This window comes from Harpia harpyja, chromosome 1, assembly GCF_026419915.1.
Source record: "Harpia harpyja isolate bHarHar1 chromosome 1, bHarHar1 primary haplotype, whole genome shotgun sequence".
NCBI lineage: Eukaryota > Metazoa > Chordata > Aves > Accipitriformes > Accipitridae > Harpia > Harpia harpyja.
The window spans coordinates 85643575-85667039 of record NC_068940.1 but is presented as its reverse complement, the minus strand read 5'-3'; the positions used below and the strand labels follow the sequence as shown (position 1 = coordinate 85667039).

Below are 23465 nucleotides of genomic sequence, written 5' to 3'. Positions count from 1 at the left end.
ATAGAATATTGGTCTTGAGCATCCTCAGAGCCAGGCTAGCATTGGCTACTGTAAGCTGACCACGGCTGATTTTCAAGCTTCAAAAGCTTCAGGACCTCATCTGTGGACATTGATCATGTTCAGATCTGCTGGAGCATTAAAAATAGAAAAAAAGAAACCTTTAAAGTTTGAAAGGGTCTGACTTCACTGGAAAAAATAATCAAAAGTAATGTTGCCAGCAACTAGGTAGAAGCTGGCAGCTCCTACAATGCAGCGTGTCAAAGTAGCTGTCTACCACACTCTTAAAGTTTAGGCCTAACTTAAATAAAATGTATTTTTAAAACAAATATTTTTAGAGTGCTTTTAAATTGCTCTTCATGAATTTTTAAGATCTAAATATTCCTGAAATTTCTTTCTCTTGTCTCTCTAAGCATGGATTTCCATACTAGCTTTTGTAATTGGCGCAGCACAGAAACAAATATTTGTATGAAGGAAGACGTTTCTCAGAGACTTTCAAACTTTCACAGATTCATTCTCATTCAACTTTCCTTCATGTTTGTTAGAAAAAATACAGAGATAGAGTACCCTTGTTCTCCAAATGTAATGCATTTTTCTTTCTAATTCAGTTTATGTGTGTAACATTTATGAGGTTACCACGAGCTGAAGTAACAGGTGATCCAACCTCCTAGAAAAGCATTCGGGTTCTCTATTCCTGTCAGGTAAATCCCAGGAAGTGCTGGCTTTTTAAAGTGTTGGCTGCATTTTTCCTCAGTTTTTAAAAAATGTATGTAAATCCATAGAATATAATCTAACATTACATTTTTTTCTACATTCCAAGGTAGACAGTATATAGTTTTATTTTCACTTAGCATGAATAAAAAGGTTTGATTCTTGTGAAATCCCTCCTGATAGGAACCAGAAACAAACGTAAGGGAATGCAGACACAAGGGGGAAGGAGTAATGCCCTGCTTATGTATAAATTGAGAAGTTCATTAGGAGTGACTGGTAAGGGAAGAGCATAGCTCATGGACATATGGGAAATCAGTTTACTTCAGAGAACTGAGGGTGAAAGAAAGGGTTGTCTGCTTTTTATTAAAACCTGAAATGCATTGTAATTGGCCTGAGTCTTTGCCCAGATGGCTTCTCTTATGCTGACATCTGCAAGAGTGTATATAAAGCAACATTAAGAAGCTGTCTCTTGTGACAGTGTGTACACATGTAATTCTGTTAAAAACTAAGTCCTTTGCTTTCTGCAATGTTGGTCTTTGCATAAGCATACTGAGAAATGTCATTTGTTTGACAAAAACTAATTATGGAACATGCTTTTTACATGGAAAGCTTCTACCACATATGAGAAAACTTCTTAGGAATTTTCACTTATTTTTGTAGATTCTTGTTCATTCTTCATCATAAATTCCAGGTAAACATCTTTTTTTGGCAAGGGGAAACGCTGAGTTTCTTCTTCCAGTCCTTTTTATTTTTTTTCTGAAGTTTAAGTGTAATTATTTTGAATTTTCACATGTGAATTTAAGCTGGTTTCCACTGACCAGTGAAAAGCTTAAATGATGCTAGAACATCCATTTCCTATTAAGCTGGTAGGATGATGACAGTGGATGCAATGTAATATATCCATTAATCTGTTCACTTGTATCTGTGATTCACAGGATAATACTTTTTAAAATAAGCTGTCAACATACTGCTTCTTTCTTTGTCAGACAACAGGAAAATTAAAGTCAATGGCACCAGGGAACCTATTGAGTTTAAGACAAATCAGTGGTTTGGGGCAACAGTCAAAGCTCATAAAGAAAAAGTTGTGGTAAGTCTTATGCATTTGGTATTCATTTAGAGATAATGTGTATTTTTCTCAAACATATATCTTTAATAGCTCTCTATGTGTAGGTCATGGAAACAGCTCTATGATTATGCATGAATTATAAAACAGATGATGTATATAACTCAGAAAGTGAAAGCAGTCTATAAAATCAGGTTGAACTGATCAAGTGAAGATGATCACACTGCCATGTGAAAATAGCAGAATGCCATATTGTTATGGAAGTGAATGATGATTTTTTTAAAACAGACAATGGACATATTTTAGAGATACACAGTAACTGATAGCTAGATGCTATAAAATGTTTTGTATTATGAAGCTTTACTTGAAATGTTAAACAGAGAATGTAATAACAGCCAAGAACCTGTGCTGAAGATCAATTAGTAAGAGAAAGCACTGACTTCTTTTGTCACATTTACATTGTTTTGAACAGCTATGTCATAGTTGTGGTAAAACAGCTGCAAAAAAGTCATAACAAAAAAGCTCCAAATCAAGATTGCTGTCAAAGTGCAATGTCTGTTTTCCAGTTTCACTGAACATTTTACCTGTATTGATAGAGTACCCCAGCAGGGGGCAAGTACTTTTATTGCTGAGTAAAGTAGTGGTGATGCTGCTTATACACAGACATTTTATATTTACAATTTATGCACTAAGGTTTACATTGAAAATGTCGCTGAAATAATTGTGATAAGAATAATTAGTTTGGTCATTAGTTTTATTAGTTTTTACAATTGCAAAACAATAATTCATATCTTGGGATTTGCTTAAAACTTCCAATTATTACTTAAGGAGTCATAACGGAAGAACTATCTAATGGAAATGCTTCCCTTAAATAGTATGCCTTGTGATTAACCTAGAGAAGGATTTTGACATGAAACAGGTAATGAATAAAACATCACCCTATTCTGTTACAGAGCTGGCATATACTGTTAATTCTGTGTCACTTGTGTCAGTGTTATCAGCTCTCAAAATTCCTATTCAGTGCCTTCATGTACCACTATTTTGTACATGCACTTTCTGTTTAAAAGTTAATTACATAGAGAAAGTATTTGTAAGAATAAATATTATGTCACTTTTCTGAATTGTCAATGTAAAAATTCTAAAAATAGTTGAAAATTTTTCATTTTATGTACTCTACTAAACAACAGTTCACAAACTGGTATAGAATTGTTCTTTACCACCGTTTGCTGAATCTTAAGCAAATGAGCATAAAACCTCATCACGACTGATGTGTTATGTCTGTACTGACCAAACTTTGGTTTGCTTCTGATAACTCTCCTCAGGCTTTCTGAAACAGAGATATAGTCAACACTTTTCAGGCAAAAACTTGAACATTGAAGCTAGAAAACTTTGTCTTTTAAGCTTTGTAGACTGAAAGGAGAGAAAATGTAATCTAGTTGTCAGAAATTTTTTTTAAACTACAAATGTGATAGTAAACTGCATTAGATTAACGTTTATGATTATATATAATACTTGTTTCAATCTGTTTTGCTCGATGTCAAATGTACCTAAAATCACCCTCACAGGACACATATTCCTCTTTGCTGTACTCTGGTTTTGCTCTCTGGTATGTTTTAATCTGTAAGGTCTTCTAGGCAGGAGCATGTTAAGAGTCCCTGGTCCTTAAACCATAGTTCCAGAAGCTCTGACTTTTATGGTAAGCTCTGAGTAGCACAGTGGTTCATCTAGCTGGAACTGATTGCAGAACTAAGGCTTATACAGTAATGTGAATAATAACAATGCTTGCCAGAGGTAGACAGGTTTCTGATTGGAAAAGTAAGACATTGTAGGACATGAATGGAGGATTTGTTTGTATCTTACAGAGGCAAGGTTGCAGGGAGAGGTGGTGTCTTCTCCCCTCCAGCCAATTGAAAAGTTTTAGGGCACAGGAACCCCTGAAGAATGACTTGCATACCTGACAGCTTATCTTTTCTATTTTTCCAATTACTTGAATTGCTTTCAAAAAATTAATCTCTCTCTACACAACTTGTATGTCTTTTATCCTTACACTGCCATGTTTGTAACACCACTACCGTAACACAGATGATTAAATATTAGTTCACTAGCCAAAATTTGTTTAGCAAAAACCTGTTCACTGAGAGACTACTGAATACATTATAACTGTATCATCTTTCCAAAGATTTGAACCAGGGGTTTATAAGAAGGCAGACAATCTGATGATTGTGATAGACAATATGACACAACACTGACAAATCTCCTTCTACTGAGTAGAATCATAGCAGTTCTACTGCAATGGCCGTTATCTTAAGACATATCAAGAGAGAAGTAGGAATGTCTTCAGCTGCATGTATGTGATCTACATCTTAAACTGTGGGATCAAGTCCTGTGGAGTGAGCAGTAACAGAGCAAACATATTACTTGTGAAGCAGACTTAAAGGTATTTCTAACATATACTTAAACGTGAGTTGTAGTCCCTGAAAGATTTCACCTGCTAAGGGCTATAAGTGAAAGATCAGACTATATGCCTTTCAGGTTATAATGAAATTATAAGAAGCAGTGGTGGTTGTGCATTTTCTTCTGTCAATATGCTATGATCATTGCTACATGAATGATACAATACCAGAGAGAATCCTCGCACGTTGTTAAAAACTACCTTTGCCAGATGCATGAGTGTGTGAAAGGCACGTGTGACATCATTTCTGTTTTGATAGGCTTGTGCTCCCTTATATCATTGGAGAACCCTTAAAGATAGCCCTGAGAAGGACCCTGTTGGCACCTGCTATGTAGCAATTCAGAACTTCAGTGCCTATGCTGAATATTCACCTTGTCGCAACAGTAAGTATTAATAGGAACAATCTTGTGTTGGAGGAATTGATACTGCACTCAGTGTTTTCATACTTTCAGTCTTCATGCAGTCTTGGTTGAGTGAAGATTACTATATGATATTATTGCATTGGATAAGGGTTTAAAGAAAAATCGACACTAAATTGTACGCCTGCAATTGGATGCTTTTTTGTATAATTGAAAGAGGAGAAATTAAGTAAATTAAGCTTATACAGTTATAGTGATGAGATGTAATTGGTTCAATTTAAATGGCTTTAAAATCTAGCAAACAGATCTAGATAAGAACCAGACAGCATTTTAAACCAATTACTCATGCTCATTCTGAGTATAAATCTCTCATCACAGGATCACCATCTGAAGACCAGACCCTGCACAAACACATACAAGCCTGTATCACCATTCATGCCAATATCACCCACAATAGCTCATTTATGAAAGACTTCCAGCATGGAAGAAAGCTACACACATTAGCACTGCTGTTCCACACTCTTCTCTGTGCTGTTTTCAGGATGTGGTAGCAATCTCTTGGCCTTATTTCTTGGGCAATAGGGAAAAACAGCGCACGTATATTTAGAACCAAGTTCAGTTACCTAGAAGTCTCCATAAAATGCCGCACATTGGATTAAATCAGTTGTTCATCCAGTTCAGCTTCCTATGTCTAAGGGTTTATGATGATTATTAATGCTCTAATTACCTCAGTGCTCTAAATTATTAAAATTAATATAAGTATCCAGTGACTTTACTGACCTTTGGACTGGGCTGGGTGTATGGCAGTTTCTGCGCTCACAGATGATATTTGTTCTTTCAGCTACTTTTCTAAAGGTAATGTGTGTAAGATAGCAAATATGATGGGCTTACCTATGCCTTCCAGGGGAAACGCTCACAGCAAAGCTATGATGTTGTTCAGTTTAGCTGAGATGGGTAGCTGTTTCAAGTTGTATGTGCTAGCCAGTAGCACGAGAAGTCTGTAGTTCCTTGTCACGATACCCCTTCTACAGAGACCCTGCTACTGCAGCTAGCATTCTTGCCATGTGCACATGGGCTAATTTCAAAATACACCTTTTAACTGTCCCTCTAGTGCAAACTGTGCTCCTACCTTTGAGTTTCTCATGGATTATTTTGCCAAGAAAGTAACAGGCATTTTACAGAAAAGTAGACACTTACTTCACATAATTAAATGGTCTCTTGCCTGTGAAAAGCTAGAGGCAGCATCAAATCATGTAGCTGGATTTTCCTGACATCTGACAGGTGTGTGATAATGTAGCCCAATAATGCTTTTCATGGTCTACCAGAAAATCTGCACACCTATAGCAACATGAGATATTTTCATGTACATTCAGTGTTACTCTGTGGCTTTCCTTTTCTCACATTGTAGTATAGCTCTAAACTGAGTTGTGCTGCCAAGTCTTTCTTTTAAAGCCTAATCCTTGTCCCTGGATGGACAGGTACAGAAAGAAGCTCAATCTGTAAGAAATGGTGACCATGAGATCTGCTTCATGTAATTCTGATGTCTTACTCGGGCTTTGCCAAAGGCTTATGCCATTTGAAGAGAGAGTTCAAGTGGCCATTCCTGCTCTCATTTTCCCAATCCTGCAGGCTTCCAGCACTCCAGCACTCATAGGAAAGCCCTAAAATGCATGCCAATACACTTTGTACAATTATATAATGATTTGGAGACCAGAAATAAAAATGAACAAAAGCAGGAAGGATGTTTTTGCATGTACAAATGTGCACCCAAAATTACATTACACTTCAGTCCTCATTGAGCAAGTGTGTGTCAATTAAAGGTCTGGCCCTTGTGAAGGACATGTGCCCCTTTCCCTTGCCATGGTACAGATAACCAGGATGTTGTCTGAACATTGACCCATGCTGATGCATCCACTATGTCAACATTTTTTGAGAATGCCTTAGTAAACACTTATTTTTGTGTTTATGGCAGAGCAGACTGTGGTGACCATTCTAGGATTTCTTGTTAAGTTGTTTACTTCTGTATCTCCAGCCAAATTCAAACTGAATCCCTGGTAGTTGTTGCAAAGGTTCTTCCTTGGCAGTGAGAGGAGAAGGTTCCAAGTAACTGGTCCTGTTTTTCAAAATCTTCACAAGGGGGCTGCGTGTTCAGGGTCCTGTAGAAGGTCTTGATTTGCTCTGCCTCTTCTGAAAAAGAATACATCTCTTTTCACATATTCTGTTAGTTTTGCATTTACAGCCTTACAGCTCCAGGGGTGTGTAAGTCTTCCACATGCACTGTGAAATCAATAAAATGCTTCTACCTTCATAATTGCAGGCAATACAGATCCCGAAGGACAAGGCTTTTGTCAAGCAGGTTTCAGCTTAGATTTTTACAAGGTGAGATTCTGCTTCTGAAATACTTTGACCAAAGGTAATTCTAATATATCCCCAGTGTTCAAGCACTGTCTCAGTGATCAAAAGTTTATCGCCATGCTGTTTCATATGGAAAGTTTCATGAAGTTGTTGCAAGCTTTGAACTTTCTGGTTTCGTTAATAAAAGAAATACTGCAGTCAGCACCTGTTGATCTGTTTGCAGCACTCCAATCTGACTCTGCTCAGTCTGTCTTAATAGATAATTATGCAAAAATTTGTATGTGCTTCTATCTCGGTGTGTCCCACTTATGATGCTTTCCAGAGACCTGACTTTCAGGAAATAATGGGCAGGCACCAGCTAGTTTTTAAAAGTTAAAATAGCTTGTATAAGGATGCTTTTGGAGGCAGACTAGTCATTGAGTAAGACTGTTCTCTTATGGAGGTGAAAGTCAAAGTGCTTAAGGGAAATAGCTAGTTGTTCTTATAAGCCAAGAGGGTCCAGAAACAACATTGTAGGCCAAAGAATAAACTTTGCAACTATCGTTACTTACTGTTTGAGCCATTATTACAGCACCAGGACCTCACATAACTTTGATCATTGCTATTGTTTTCAGTGTTCTGCAGCTACATTGTTATTCACATTATTAATAGCTGAGGAGTAAAGACCTCATTGTAGGGCAGACAAAAGTATATTTCTCTGTAAAGCATTACTGTTGCTTCATTGAATGTGAAGACCCTCTTATGCTGACTTTGTTTTGTTACAAATAATCAGGAATTTTTAGAATGCTGTTAGTGCTAAAAAAATTATGGCTTTCATTCAAGTGAAGATGCATAGGGTAATCTTAACTTTATTTAACTGTGGATTTTCCTGCACATCCATGCACCTACATCCTTTCCTTGAACAGGGCTATTCTCCTTTATCGTGATTCTGATATTCTTTTGGTCATTTAAAGTGTTTTTCCCATGCATGCTTGATTTTGTTGTGTTCTTTTGTTGTGTAATTTTATTCAATTCTGCTTTTTGTAGAATGGAGACCTGATAGTAGGCGGGCCTGGTAGTTTTTATTGGCAAGGTATGTTCATCTGGCTGGTTAACTTGATCTAAGAAGTGAAGCAGAAAGTATTGTGGAAAATGTTGTTCTAGATGTTCATTGTTTTCTCAGTTTAAGATAACCAGTCTCTGGTCTTATTTTCAACAAATATAAATCAGAAGAATTGCTTAACAAACAACTGAGAGTAAAAATAAGCCAGGGGAAATTTCAGGATGTAGGTTATTTAGGAAGTGAAACAAACAGAAATTATTTTTATGTTGGCATTTTAGCACATTTGTCATTTAATTAATAAGCTGACTTTTTCCCTAGAAATACTGCAATTTTAATAATAGCTAATATTTGTACAGCAAATGTACTATTTTCAAAGTTTTTGTCACTATTTGTTTCTGAGCACAACCTTTTATTGCTATCTGCATGTATTTTTAGTTCATTTGTGGCATCACTGTAGTTTCCAAGATGTAGTTTCTCATGTAGGTAAAACCTGAAATGGTTTTGGTAAAGGGTTAAAAGGGTATTTTTGCTTTAACTTGTTTTGACATGTAAGATATAGCTGATTCCCAGAATCTGCCTACCAACTTCCCTGTTGTCAGCTTCATTGATGTGTGCTTTTACATTGCTGTTAAAGGAGGAAGATCTAGTTGATTATCATGGTAGGGAATTCATAGCTTTGAATTGTCCATTGAGAAATTACTTCCACTGGTCAACTACATTTGTACTGTACAGCATGAAAAGGTAGCCGAGCCTGAAAATGCTTGACTCTAGTTTAAATCAGCACCTTGAAATGGGTCTGGAGATGTTTTTGTAGCGGTTCAATAGAGTCTCAAAGCCTTGTTTCATTGATTTATGCGTACTCTTGAGACTTTCAGGATAATAATGGAGAAAGATTGAGAGAAGATGTCTGCTCTTTGCATGTGTGCTATATTATCCCTTCAGCTCTGATGTTCTGCTAGCCCTGTGTTGTAGAAAGTGGCTCTCCTTTATGTCCCTTTTGTTTATGAAGTTGTTTGAATCCAGGTCAGGTAATCACTGCAAGTATTGCGGATATCATTGCAAATTATTCCTTCAAGGATATTCTGAGGAAACTGGCACGAGAGAAGCAAACAGGAGTGGCACCACCCTCGTATGATGACAATTACATGGGTAAGCTAAGCTCTATGTCAGTTAGCAATATTTCTAAAAGCATGGGTCTTATATAAATGTGAAAACAAGCCCTAAGTTACTAATGTCCCACTTTTGAGAGGATTTAAACATGTTTTGCCGTAAGCACAACTGCAAATCTTTAGTTTGCTGTTACTTCACTGGGGTTATGAACATTCTTAAAATTATGCACAGCCACAGGGTTTGAAGGTAGAGATGTTAAATGGCTCATTAGGGTTCTTATTATTTGATCTTAAATAATTAAGCAGAAATACAAATTTTTCCCATTTATATCTTTCTTCATTCCAAGATGATGGACTGAGTTTAAAGTAATTGAAGACTATTTAAATTTTTAATAGATAAAAGAAAATTCAGTTCTACAGTATTTTGTACAGTATTGCAAAAATACCCAATTTATTCTCACTAGTATTTAAAAGATACAATTGAAGCAAGCAATAGCAAAAGTCAGTTTGAAGATATTATGTAATAAATAAAAAAAAAGGCTCTTTGTGTACCTTTTATTAGTACTGATCTCTAAGAATTTGCATGATAGTCACATGTCTCTGCATGTAAGAGTGGTTTTTCTTACATAATTATAGAAAAATGCAGTGGAATTTGAAGGCAAAGATGCATCCTTTCATCTCTGCCCATAGATTTGAAATTACAGTGCCTGATACAATCCAAAAGTCTTTACTCTGTCAACAGCAATTATCTCACAGGTTTACTAAACCTCCAGGAGGTACTTAACTGCATCTTTGGAAATCTGTCTTCCATATAGAGCTAAAACAGGATACTCACACATTACAGTACAGTAATGAAGACCTAAATTGTGTAAATACCTGTTAGGGCAAACCATCATAGTACCTGCTGTTTTTTCAGATAAATTATTAAGTATTAATGATTTAGAAGCTCATTTTTGGAGAAAAGGGATAGATTTATTATACATTCAGACCTACAGTTAATTTAGTCATAATAATGTGATAAACAATTTTCCTTTTTCTACACAGTTTTAATACACTAATGTTAGAAAATTTGCATTCTGATGATCAGATGAACAGACAAATCTGGTTGTCCTTGCGTATTTTTTGAAAGAAATAGTTTATCAAGTTGTTTTGCTTGTACTTTATCTGTAAACAGGGTACTCTGTGGCTGCTGGGGAATTTACTGGGGATTCTGAGCAAGGTAAGAAGCTATATACTTGAATGGAAACCATATGGCTGTGCACCTATTAAATTCCTCATATGGGGTGTCTATGCAGGAACATACCTTTTATGCATTTGAAACACTGGTGAGACTTAAGCTATCTGTACCCAGCATTCTCAGAGGCAAATATTTCCTTAGAAGGTCTGAATCTGTTGTTATGGTATCGTGCCCATGCACTTGTTCAGCAGTTAGAGTTGTGACAACGTGGTAGGTGGAGCCATCCAGGCTCACTTAATTTAGCCAGTTTGGTGACCAGTAGTAACAAGTGGAGCCATCAGTGCAGTCCTGTACAGTCTTGGTCCATACTCAAGCTACTCACCTGCATAGAGGCTGCTGGGCCTCAACATCTGGCTGTCCAGATGTAATGTGGCTTGGAAATGTCTGTGTGTGCTGAAAGCGCACTTCTGACTGATACATAAACATCACAGTCCAGGTTAGGAGATAACATTCAGCTGCTTCTGGACAAAGACATGTGTCTACACTGGCATGCTAGCTCTTGTTGGTGAAAGCAGCTCTTGGCTCTATAAAAGTTTCCCTAGTTCCAGTTCATGTGCCTTAAGGGTGGGGTGCCTGGGGCAGTTCATTAGCTGACCCTTTTCATACATTATATTTTCCTGCACAGGCATAATGCAGTAAGAACAAGTTCCCTGTGCTTTTGCTCCTACCCCAAGCCTTATAATTAATAGCAGGAGACAGAAGAATTTAATTCCTTTTATTAAAACCTGGACTTAGAGTGAGAGAAAACATTCTACAGGAAGATGAAGTGTTCAATTAGTCCCCTGAATTAGAAAAAGCTGAATGCACATGAATGTAAATGTCCAAATATAGAATCATGCCTCAGACTTTGTAATGGTTCTTGCTTGGATCAAGTAAGTTTGATACAGGACATATTTAGAATAATTTAGACAGCAACTGTCATCCACAAGAACCAGACATCTCACAGACTTAATAGCATTGCTTAAAAACATCATCACTGTGAAACCTTCACCTGAAATATTTCATGATCTGTAAAACACCACCTTCTAGGACACTACATTCATGATTTGATAAAGTAGAGCAACATGCACTGAGGAACAGGTTTTGACTAAAATGATGAATATTTTTTTAAATGAGAAGAATGTCATTACATAACTTAGAATTCAGTTCAAACACTGAGGTTCAAGTTGTTCCCTCTGGCAAAAGGTGACACATGATATTTATTAGTTTCACATGGCCAGGAAAAACTGCCCTGGAAGGTGGCAGCTCCAGTAACATAGTTCTGTAATTCTCTAAGGACAAAGTTAGAGCAATCCATCCTGCAGGGCCTAGGTTTAGCAGCAATAGTTCCTGGAAGACCACTGTGGCTTTAACTAAATACCAACAAGACTTAAACTTCACTTAGTTGATGTGCTGAACTCATAGCACAAAGTGCTGTGGCAGGAGAACTAAAACCAAGCTGAATGTTCTCTGATTTTTAAGTTGTACAGTAAATTTTGTGGGTGTGTTAGAAATGGAACACTAGTTTTTCTATGTCTCTGCAAGTTGAATCCAGTGTAGAAGAAAACCTCCTGTCACAGTTGTCTGTTTGGTAGAATATGTTGAAAATAATCAGTTATAAATAGAAATTTGTCCATGATTTAGGTATTTTCAGGTGTTCTGAAATTGTACAAGATTTTAAAACATATAGTTAGCTGAAAATATCTGTGATCCCTGGTGTTTCATACCTTAGGAGCTATGTTTCTTGTGTAAGGCTGACAGTCTGTCAGAAAGTATTGCTTAACGGGTAGCTTTCTTGAGGGGGTGAACAGCTCCATGGTCCAGACTCACAAAGCCAATAGAGACATAGTACATTTCTAGACATGAACCCCGTTCCCCAGAACTGCTGCTGCTTAATCCCTGTAAAGTTAGTTTCCTGTCCTGTACCATTCTGGGTTAAAAAAAAAATGAATGAAAATTTTGAGCTGAGTGCTATAATGTGGAAAAAAAGATGCATTCCTGGTAATGGAAGGCTGCAGCCACCTATTTTTTTTTTTTTTTGATGCATACTCATATTTTTATAATGGATGGTTCTTGAATCAGTAAGTCACGTGAACGATTGGCACAAAGAATTGCATTGTTGGCTGACCTGGGAATCATCTTGTGTCCTGTTCAGTCCTTCATTACTACTTCCATCTCCCCTTGACCAAACACAATCAACCACAGCGGAGTATATAAACCCAGAGAAGAACAGAGGAATGCTAGGTCAATACAAGAAGGTGTCTGAGGTGCTTTGGTATCTGAAGTTCCTGCTGCTGTCTTCTGATGTGGATATCCTAATGAGGGAAGGTTTATACAATAAGACTGCAGGCTGTGACTTTGCTCCTTTCTTCTTTTTTTTCCATTTTTTCCACTAGTTGTTTAAGATTTCACCATTGAGCAGAATTATATCCTAGAATGCAGCTAGGTCCAATGTTTCATGTTCTTGTTCGATGGATTCCCGCAATGCCGCTCACAAAAAATTTCCTTGTAACGCTTTCAGATAGCCTGTGCAGAACTTGTCAAAACACTTTCCTGGCATCAAGCCAAGTAACAGATGAGACAAACTGTTGTGCAGCCAGAAAGAAAAGGGTTATTTGTAAGGACAATTGTGTTTGACTTCTGTACTGTAGTGTGTGATGCCACAAACAGTTCTGGTTCCATCAATCCACAGCTGTCAGGTAACAAGCTGAATTGTACTTAGAGCTTTATTACACTGTGCTATGCTAAGTAATGCTCGGCAGAAAGAGATTTCTGGATGAGTGTATTCAACAGTTAAGATGTAATATTTCATGCAAGTGGATGCACTGAATGAATGTTAAAATCTTATGAATTAATGTCTTGAAGTGATTTGCAGGTGTTTCTGATAAGATAAAAACCCAAATTCCTAAGGGTTATACGTCAAGGAAGAATTTAAGTGGCGTGGGATGCATGTTGCATGCACCACTCAGATGACAGCATAACCAGTTCACTGCTGATCATTTATCTTTTCAGAGTTGGTTGCTGGAGTCCCGAGGGGAGCACAGAACTTTGGCTATGTATGTACTGGAGCCACACTTTATCCCTTTTATAGTGAGAATGCAGTCAGACCATTTGGAAGACTAAAGTCTACATTATATTTTCTGTCTCTTTGATCCCAAGCCTTCTAATCAGAGAAAACTGCCACTGACTTTCACCCTCAGGCTTACCTGGCTGGGTTGAAATGCCTTACCAGTTTGGGCTTTGAATATTAAGCACTTAGTCCTTTCTGAAGTTTGTTTTCAATAGCCAATTACAAGCATACTTGGAGTGTGACTAGTATCACTATACCCACTGAGCTTTATCAGACCTGAGCTTACCCATAGGTTAGCATATTTCATATGCAATGCTGTGTCCACAGTGGAGAGAAGTCCAAGTTCAGGTTATTCATACCCAGTGTTTATTTTCACCGCTCTAAGTATATACACTGAATACCAGATGCAGAGAGTCATGATACGCAGTTAGAAGTGAAGGAAGAAAACAATCTATGGGTGTGGATACATCTTTTACCTCATAGGAAAAAAGTTTCAGAACTAACCTGATTGGGAAACAGAGATCCCAGCCACAGACACATCTGCTAGTTTTGTGGACCCAAAACTCCTTGTGTCTCTGGAACTTATTCATACCATTTTTCAGAGAAAAGGGGGGGGGGGGTGTGATATATATATATATATGTATGTATGTATGCATATATTTCTTTATGTTCTAAGTTCATGTTTTCATGCGTACTAATGTCATCACTGATTAGCTGATAGTCTGTGATTTCCTGCTGTTCGCCGTGTCCAGTAAGGAAGGAAAATACTCTTTTGCCCCTTTTATTCATGGGGGACCTGAGACTCATAAAATCTTAGTGATTTGTTCAAGATCTTACAGGAAAACTGTGGTGAAATGAAAGTATTGTTTTTTCTTGGCCACTCGGACCATCCTTCAATGTGTCAAATTGGTTTGCAGTGATGTTATGCTGTAGCATCTCCATGTGTGCTTGAAACTTTCCATATTTTTCTGTTACCAGGTCTCAATTATTAATTCCTCAGACTTGACCTTTATCCAGAACTTCACTGGTGAACAGGTAATGTCAAGCAACTATGTGATGAAATATTACTTCTCTAGAGGATGTAGTTTCATTAACATAGTTTCAAGAATATATAAAATATTTTTTAGAATTAATGACCATAGAAACAAAGAGGATTATCAGTAAAAAAAATTTTAAAAATTGATATCTGATATGAAAGCCTATCTGTTGTTTTTTATTTCCAGATGGCGTCTTATTTTGGGTACACTGTTGCAGTATCTGATGTTAACAATGATGGGTAGGTTACCAAATATATTCAGCTCCACTGAACATTCATAGAAGCAATGCCTGATATTTATTAATAAACATAGGTTTTCAGGTGCTTCATACCTCAAAATGCTTCTCTTGGCTTCTCTGCTTTTCTAATTTTAACTGTTCACATAGGCTTATTTTTGTGCAATCACAGTGGCACAAGTATTTGCAGGCCTAGTTTGGGTGAGTTTATCTTCCTGAATATTTATTCAAAGCAGCGTGGCAGAGTGGGAATGACCAAATTCTTAGGAAACAGATCGAGGTAGAAGAACAGTGAATAAACAGTGCTAGCTACTGCGGGGAAGAGATAGGTGAAAGTCAAAATTCTCCCATTCTCAAAAGCAGGTAAGTCTTCTCACATGTGGACCGTCCATAGCTTCACTTCTCAATTTTAAAAGCTTTCCAATATCATCAGCTCCTCATTCCAGCAGCTGCTGGTTGGGCATCCATTTTCACCATCCAGAGGACCAAAAAGTGTCTATGGCCCGTAGTTGTTGACAGGCATTGTGCTTGTCTGAGGGAGAATGCTGCTCAGCTGCCAGGGTCATGCCTAAGACATTCAGGGATTTCAGGCCCTGTTGAACAAAATGCTTGCTAACTTTGAACTCATGTAAAGTCGGATTAAATATTTTGGAAGATCAGGACTTTAGTAAGTGATTATTGATACTAGCTTTCTAGCAAGGAGATAAAGATGCCTGAAGCTCAGAGCCTTGGAAATCTGCCCAAAGGTGAGCCAGGATTATATTTAGAGCTGTGATATACTCTTGCCTATTGCAAAATGTCTCAGATGTGTCTACTTCATATTCTTTTCTTGTGGTTATTTCTTATTAGGTGCTTAAACATACTGCATTAAATAATTTTTCTGGGCTAAATCATTGCTTCCCATCAGTGACTAGCGACCCTTTAAAGAGTGAGAAATACAAGAAAAAAGTAACAAGGTGATAAAATATTATTGCAGTTCCAAAACAAAAACAAACAAACAGAAAAGCTTCAACAGTTTTTGTGGTGGCTTCGTAGTACTCCAATCTTTCCAAGTTTCTGAGGTGAAATTTTGTCATAGTACCATAGCTTTTGAAAATTCCTATTTTTATGTTATACAGAGTCAGGGTTCATTTATTACTACCATAATGCATTACTAATGTGAAAGGGTGGAGAAACATTAATCTAAGTTGCAATAGACACTCATTAGACTTTCGGGGAACTTGCTATTTAACTTCTCACTGAACCAAACTATTTCCTGTGCAGGTTATTTCCTGTGGACCATAGGGTTACTTGGCAGGTCTCATATTTTCTGTGTACCTCTAAGACCACAGTTTATGTCAATAATATAATCAAACTGCTGTTGAGGCTTGTGTGGTCTCCCAGTATATATCTTAAAAGAAATCTAATGACTCTCTCTGAGATCCAAACATCCCACAGAAAACAAAACACAAAAAGCTCTACTTGATAAACATGTCCGATTAGATATGTAGTCTGTCTTTGTTAGTTTGCACATACAGTCGATAGAAATATTTATCTGAAAGGGAGAGTAAAACAGAGAGAGGAAAAAAAAAAAGCAAAAGGGAAATGACCACTTCAAATTCCTTGGGTTTTTTGTGCAGCTAAGGATAAAGGAGGTAGTGATGGCCTTATCAGTATGAGAAACCTGAGTAAGTTACATGCCGAAAAGATTAATAGGAATGATGATTTGCTGTAATAAGATTGAAGACATGGCTCAAAGATTAGGCTCATCCTGGGAAAAAAGTTCTGTAGACCTTCTGCTCCAGCAGTCCTGCAGGTGTTCCAGAGTGACTCTTGCAGTTTTATCTGCACCACATCAGGATTGTAGGCAGAACAGGGAAATTGAGGATATTGTTTGAACTACTGTTTAGTTGCCGCTGCTAATAATGAGAAATCCACGATGAAACTTAACAACAAGCTTTGCCATCAACTTACAGACTACTTTCCCAGTAAAGAAGAAAGAAGAGAACACTTTCAATTTAGACTGAAACAGTCCAATAAAATAGTGAAATGTACTGTTTACTGGTCTTTTATTTGGCCTATATCAAAGCTTCCCATAGTTATACTTTGACCTCTTGACATTTCCCATACTCCTGCTTTTTATTACTCAGCAGGATACAAAGAAACTGCATGCAGTCTCAGCAGGTGGTCAGCTTGTTCTTTTTAAAGATTTTTTTTTTTATCAGAAGGGAAGCAATACTGGCTGGTTACCTTTCTGTGCTGGAACAAAAACAAACATATAATTTATGTGAACTTCAACATCTTAGTGCAGTAATGAAATAAATCTAATGAACCAGTTCAAAATACCACTGCAAACTGAACTGCACTTTATGGTTTAATATTACTGTCCAGGGGCTTTTGATTTTCCTTTGCTTTTATGGCCTTTTAAAGGGGATCACATCAACCTGAATTTGGCTCAGAACTCCAATTTTGTAAATATAAACTCCTACAATTTAAAAGCCAATTGAAATATCCTCCTTCACCAACAAAAATGCATGATTCTAATCACATAAGTATTTATAACCCAACAAGTGACCCCCCTTGACTGCTTGATGTCTAAATACTTAAACTGTAGGAGCTGGAAGGTAAAACTGACTGTAAAGCATGGTAAGTAGCAATTGCTTGCTTATTACCCACTTGGAGAGAAACCAGGAATAAGTAAATGAAGATCCAAGAGAGAGCAGGGTAGCTGAAGAATCCTTCCTCTCTGGTTATAGTACACTGCTGTGATGGTGCAAAAAACCAAAACCAAAACCAAACCCCTAGCATTGCCTGAGGGAGAATTCCTTCTTGCACAGGACTTGCTGAAGCAGCTTGCTTCGACCTACAGAGCTTGGCACCAACTGAGAAGGGGGAAGATCAAGAGGGTGAGGAAAGGAAGGCTTTGGTGTGGGTGGGACATGCTAAGACCTGGAGGGAAGGCAAACTAAATGCTGAGGGTGTTCCAGATAGCTCTGCTGCCCGTAACCAGTTTAGAAATAGGTCAATGTAATTTAGATGACTGCCTTCCTCCCACCTTTCCCTCAGCACATCAGAAGGCGAGACATCTTAGCTACTGGTTTCTGGTCCTTGCTACCTGGACTATTCATGCATTTTATACAGTCATTGTCATTTGTTTTAACAAAGTAGAAATTTTCCTAGAAAAATAACCCAGCACTGTGCACTTCCAGCTGAGATGCTGTGATCCCTGCACAACAGACTCCAGCTCCTGTCTGCTTGCTTTCTGTCTCACCTGTTGAATCTTGTATTCTAGGTTAGGCTATTGCTTAGAGAATTTTAGGCCACTGTGGGTGATAGTCTGCCTCTCTCTGCACCATTTTAGAAACTCTGGATATTGCTTTATGGACCAGAGTTTTAAAAGTATCTAGGTATCTACTTATTTTACATCGATGTACTGGGAGCTTCCTGGCTCTGAATCTTTTGGTTCCTTACCACCTCTAAAAAAATCTTCCCTTAATCTTACAATCCTTCACTTGTAAAATATTCATTGGAGCCAAGCTCATCTTTTACTTCATGGTTTATACAACACATAACACTATGGGGTCCCAATCTTACTGGGAATATCTGGACTGCTATGTAATATAATAATTGATGATAGTGCTACTGTGTAATGCTTTTAGTATATGGCACACGTAAAATAACTTGTAATAAAAAGAACATTCATGATCTGTTTTTGTTGTTGCTATTGTTTCATGGCAACCATTTCAGCTGACATTCTGTCCAAACCACGAACATCTTCCACTAGTAGAGGAGGGCTTTTGATGTTTAGTGTGAATGGAAAATCCTACCTTTGATGTCAAGCAGCGTCTGCTTCCTTCCTTTTTTAGTTATTCATGCCATGGGGTAAAATCTGACATATAAAGAATAGAACAACTGTACCAAAGTGACTTAACATTTTGAATTACAGTTTCCTTTATGGAAACATACTATAAAACTTCATAGAAAAATAACATTTCTAGAAGTACTTTGTCACAATTTATAGAATGTTTAAGTTCTACAATGCGATTAAAAGGCTTGTAGATGAGATATTCTGTACTAAATTCTATGGTATATATCTTAGAACCATAGTATATATGTATGGTAAAGTAGTAGCTGAGCTACTCCTAAATCATACAGGGTTTTTTTTCTATCAGAATTGGGAAAAACAATGTAGTGCAATTTTACTAATTGGTTTACTGATGGATAAAGCCTTTGTGAAAACATCGCTATTAGGAATATGATGAATTGAGAGTAGAAAGTTTTCTACATGTTTTACAAAGTTTGAACAAAGTTTCATGTTAGAGCAAGTGAATATGTTTTCCAAATTAAAAATCCTGGGATCAAGTAGTACTAGTTATTTGCAGTAGCAGAGTTCCTTAATATGGATGACCAATGCCCACTGAATATAATGGGAATTGTCCTATTAGTTTACAAAGGCTTGAGCAACCTTCAGAAATTAATACTATCATTTCATATCTCAGAATAATCTATTAAGAATATTTCTGTTTGTTATGTGTCTATCAATCTTGCTTGATTTTATTCTTTACTGTCCAGTAAAGGGTCTTTTTTTCCTGCTAAATAAATGTTGGTAACATTTCAAAACACCCCTGTTTAGAACAACAACATGCAAAATGTCCTTTGATTAGTCTGTCTTCTTTTACTGATTCTTCTTGGAGTAGCAAAATGGACAGAAGGACTTTTCCTTCTAAGCCTCATATTTTTGTGATTTTATGATGTCCTTTCTCTTTAATACTTAACACAGCAAATTACGTGAGTGCTGCAACTACTTAATTTCAGAAGTGTTTTCAGAAATAAAGCTTTGGCTTTGTCTCCCAGCTTCCATTTGAATTAGTGATGAGGCATTCTACATTAATTGATGCTCTACCCGTGTTTCATGTATATTAATTCAAAAATCTGCTGGAAGGTGGCAATTTTTGTTCTGTTTTGTTCACTTACTGTTGTATAATTTTTAAAAGCTAGATTTTATACTAAAATTTGTCTCTCACTAGCACTGTTAGGAAGATAGATGGACAGAATTTGTTCTAGTAACACAGATCCCCCCCTCTTAGTTAAATTCCTGACTTCTGGGTCACTAACTGCAAAGTATAGCTTTTCAGTGTCTATTGTGGGCATAAATTGAAGTGCAATAAATTCTGTTTAAACCTAGGAAGAAACGTTTTTGCTGTGAGGGTGATCAAACACTGGAAGCGGTTGCCCAGAGAGGTTGTGGAGTCTCCATCCATGGAGATATTCAAAACTGGAGTGGGCACAGCCCTGGGCAGCCTTCCCTAGTTGACCATGCTTTGACCAAGTGTTTGGACTAGAACTCCAGAAGTGCCTTCTTACCTCAGTTAGTCTATGACTCTATGATAATTATCAGCTTCCTGTTTAACAAATACATGAACTGTGTTGATTACACTCAAGTCTCTCAGTGACACTGTTTTTTGTTTGACTGTTCCAGTTTAGATGATATCTTAATTGGCGCCCCTCTCTTTATGGAACGAGAATTTGAGAGCAAGCCTAAAGAAGTTGGGCAAGTTTATCTATACCTGCAAGAAAGTGCTTTCATCTTCCGAGATGCGCAAATTTTGACAGGCACTGAAGTGTTTGGTAGATTTGGCAGTGCAATCACGCACCTTGGAGATCTCAATCAAGATGGATATAATGGTAAATTATATGTAATGTAGTAATATATATCTCTGTATAACATTGAAATCAAAAATGGCTAAGCAGTGAATATGAAGTGTCTGTGCAGTGGCTGAAAACGGCTTTTTAACATGTAACTGCCTTTGAAAGTCACGAGAATTTACACTAATCCTAATGAAACTGATATTGATGGCCAAACCATGAAAATCTTACCTATAAGAGGGCAGTCATATTGACTACAGTGCTATTTTTTACTAAATATTAGCATGTTCATTTGAATAAAAATATTATCTGTTGTTTTATGACTATAATTAAATTTAAATACTTACTTAAGATGTTGCATTTTTTTAAAAGCAAGAGTTCTCCTTCTCTCCTCAAATGCTTGGATGAGTTTGAGAATTGAACAAGGGTCACTAAGTGGAGCATTTTTCCCCACAGTGAAAGAATTGGACAAGTGCAGATGTACTATTTTGGAATCAGACTTCCATTGGTACTTAGGCACCGAAAGAAACAGGTGCATAATGGCACTTTTTTCAAATGCCTATAGCACACACACACCCACACACCAAAACGTTCATGTAAGTTAACTGGGAGCCTAAATTCAAGAAAACAGTCCAAGTACACTAACTTGCTTAATTATCTGAGATAGCCTGGATGCCTTGAGCACCTAGAGTTAGCCTCCTAGACATGGTCAGTAGCACCTTGGTTTTCCCTGTATGCATTTCCTTACTTCTTATTTCCAGGATGTTAGAGATCTGCAAAGCAGGCATCTCTGCATCTAAAACCCCAAGGAGTTTTTCCTGGAGGGGGTATTTTGATAGTAGCCTCAAAGAGAGTTGGCCCACTAAGGAAAAATTAATGGACTCAGCACCTCCTTAACTTGAGGGCTGTTTTTCATGGTGCTGTAGCCTCTAGACTCTAAGGCAATGTAACCAACGTGTGGCTCCTGTGCAAGGGATGTCATGTCAAGAGCCATAGGACTGTATTGGGGTTCAGAGTACACAAAATCCAAATACCATCCTGTGGGTAGAAGCCACTGGATTGTGACTGCTGAGAATACCCTCATTGGGTTGTCCTGGAATCCCACCATGGAGTTCAGCCCAGCTGGACCCCACGGTGGAGACTTCCTGTTTTCTACCTGTGAGCAATAGCAGACACCCACAGCATCTCTGGGCAGGGAAGGTTGGTATCCCTGCTCTCTAGCATTCTGGTAAGGCAGGGAGGAGACATTCCTGCTTTTCTCACTCGCTGTAAAGAGAAGGCTAAGATGGATCTAGAGCCAAAGTCTTCTGCTTCATAACTGAAGGTGCCAGTCGTAGAGGTTTGGTGCACTCCTGCCTTTAGAGTCAAGGTACAAATTCCAGGAGCTGAAGTCAAGTTTAACAAAGGAGTCCAGCATCAGCTCCTAGACCAGAACCTAAAAATGAGAGCTGTAGATATGTATCCTCCTCTAGTATTTCCTATTGGATAGCTCAGCTAGTACAGCTGTTGAATCTCAGTCTAGACACATGATTCTCTCCACATCCCATGCATAGGAACTAAGAGCATTGTGAGTTCCGCTTCCTGGGTATGGCATGTTTTAATGCCTCCTCATTTTTTTTAAGGATTGCAGTGCTTAATTGCATAATGCCCAAGGCCTCCTGTTAAATTTCTGACTCGGTACTATTCCCATTTCTGAATAAGCTGTTGGCTTTGTATAGATGAAAACATATTCCATTGTTCTCTTTTGCATACTAAAACACTGGATGTTTGAGGGGGTGGGGTTTTTTATCTATGTTGAATATTTTATCTGGAAAAAGAAAATTAATTTTAACTAACAGCTGTTCCTTATTAATTAGGTGATAGAGGAAATCAAGGAAAATCTGTGTCTGTTTAAAAATATGGAAGTAGAAGCAGGCATTCATTAGATCTTGGTTTATTAAAGCTTATTACATGCCCTGGAAATATGGTGGAGGAATCCAGTGTGGACAGGGTATTTACTATAATGCAATAACCCCTTCATAGGATGATTTTATAAGCTTTTGTCATGAAAGTTTGACACAGAAAAGACACTACAAATATTTTTGTATATTTGTCTTAAAACTTGAATCCATACAAAAGTACAGAACGTTGAAGTTCTTGCATGTATATAGCAGAAGCCATTTATGTCTGTTTTCCTGCAGGGACTTCATTTTTGCTCTATTTTAATTGTGCCCATTCTTTTTATTCTTCTGTTGCACTGCAGATATTGCTATTGGTGCACCATTTGCAGGAGAAGACAGAAGAGGGAAAGTGCTCATTTACAATGGATACAGTAATGGGTTAAATACTAACCCTTCCCAGGTTCTCAATGGAGCCTGGGCCTCACAGTCCATGCCTTCGGGATTTGGCTTCACTCTAAGAGGAGACTCAGATGTAGACAAGAATGATTACCCAGGTAAGATTTTTCCATTAGAAAGGGAATTTCATACTTCCATTCTCTGGAAAATGCATCATGCCTAAACTGCTCCTTTTGGAAGGCAGAGGTCAGAATAAAGAAGAGACATTTTTGGATAGTTCTAGCTTGCTTTCCTGAGAGATAAAATCAGACAAAACAAATACTCCCTTTCCTGTCAAAAGACATGATCAGAAAGGCAAGAAAGGGCTTAAATAGTTACATTAACCTAAAACATGTGAAGTTTACAATAAAAACCTTAACCCTTTCCCCCCACTTCCAAAAATTGAATGCTCTCAGCTTATTGAACTTGTAAGGTCTCCTTCATCCTGGCATTCTTTCTTAATTAAAAACATGTTGTGTTGTAGAAGAAGGGGTTGACCTGGTTGTGTTGCTAAGTTGTTTTTTGCTGTCCAAAGAGACACTGAGCTATATATAGAATCTTAATGGCTTTGATTGCTTTACAAAAAAGCAGAGAGTGCAAAGACATTGCATAAAGGCAGATATTTCATTTGGGCCTTTCCATTCCTTTTATGTTTTCATTTTGCTGTATGGAGTCTTCCTTTTTAGTTTAGTTTTGATTCTTCCTTATTAGTTTACCTGACATGCATTCAAATTTATCAAGTTTGTAACATTAGCTGAGTTTCATGGGGGAAGTATTTTTTTTTTTTGAGGCATGTTCCTAGCGTCTAAGCAGTCTGAATGTTGGAGCTATTTTAAATGTGCTTGTATTTACTCTTTCTCTCTCCTCTAGAAGCAAATC

General features: G+C 37.5%; 1 protein-coding gene across 2 annotated transcripts in view; it reads left to right on the top strand.

The window, feature by feature from the left end:
• ITGA8 (integrin subunit alpha 8) overlaps window positions 1-23465 on the top strand; it is a 120958-nt gene that overhangs the window by 12190 nt on the left and 85303 nt on the right. For both annotated transcript variants that reach the window (XM_052803175.1, XM_052803184.1), the window contains exons 3-13: window positions 1695-1795; window positions 4483-4606; window positions 6900-6961; window positions 7964-8009; window positions 9003-9128; window positions 10263-10307; window positions 13317-13360; window positions 14353-14409; window positions 14598-14650; window positions 20105-20310; window positions 22514-22705. In XM_052803175.1, coding sequence (XP_052659135.1) covers window positions 1695-1795; window positions 4483-4606; window positions 6900-6961; window positions 7964-8009; window positions 9003-9128; window positions 10263-10307; window positions 13317-13360; window positions 14353-14409; window positions 14598-14650; window positions 20105-20310; window positions 22514-22705 — 1056 coding nt within the window. The remainder of the gene's footprint in view (window positions 1-1694; window positions 1796-4482; window positions 4607-6899; window positions 6962-7963; window positions 8010-9002; window positions 9129-10262; window positions 10308-13316; window positions 13361-14352; window positions 14410-14597; window positions 14651-20104; window positions 20311-22513; window positions 22706-23465) is intronic.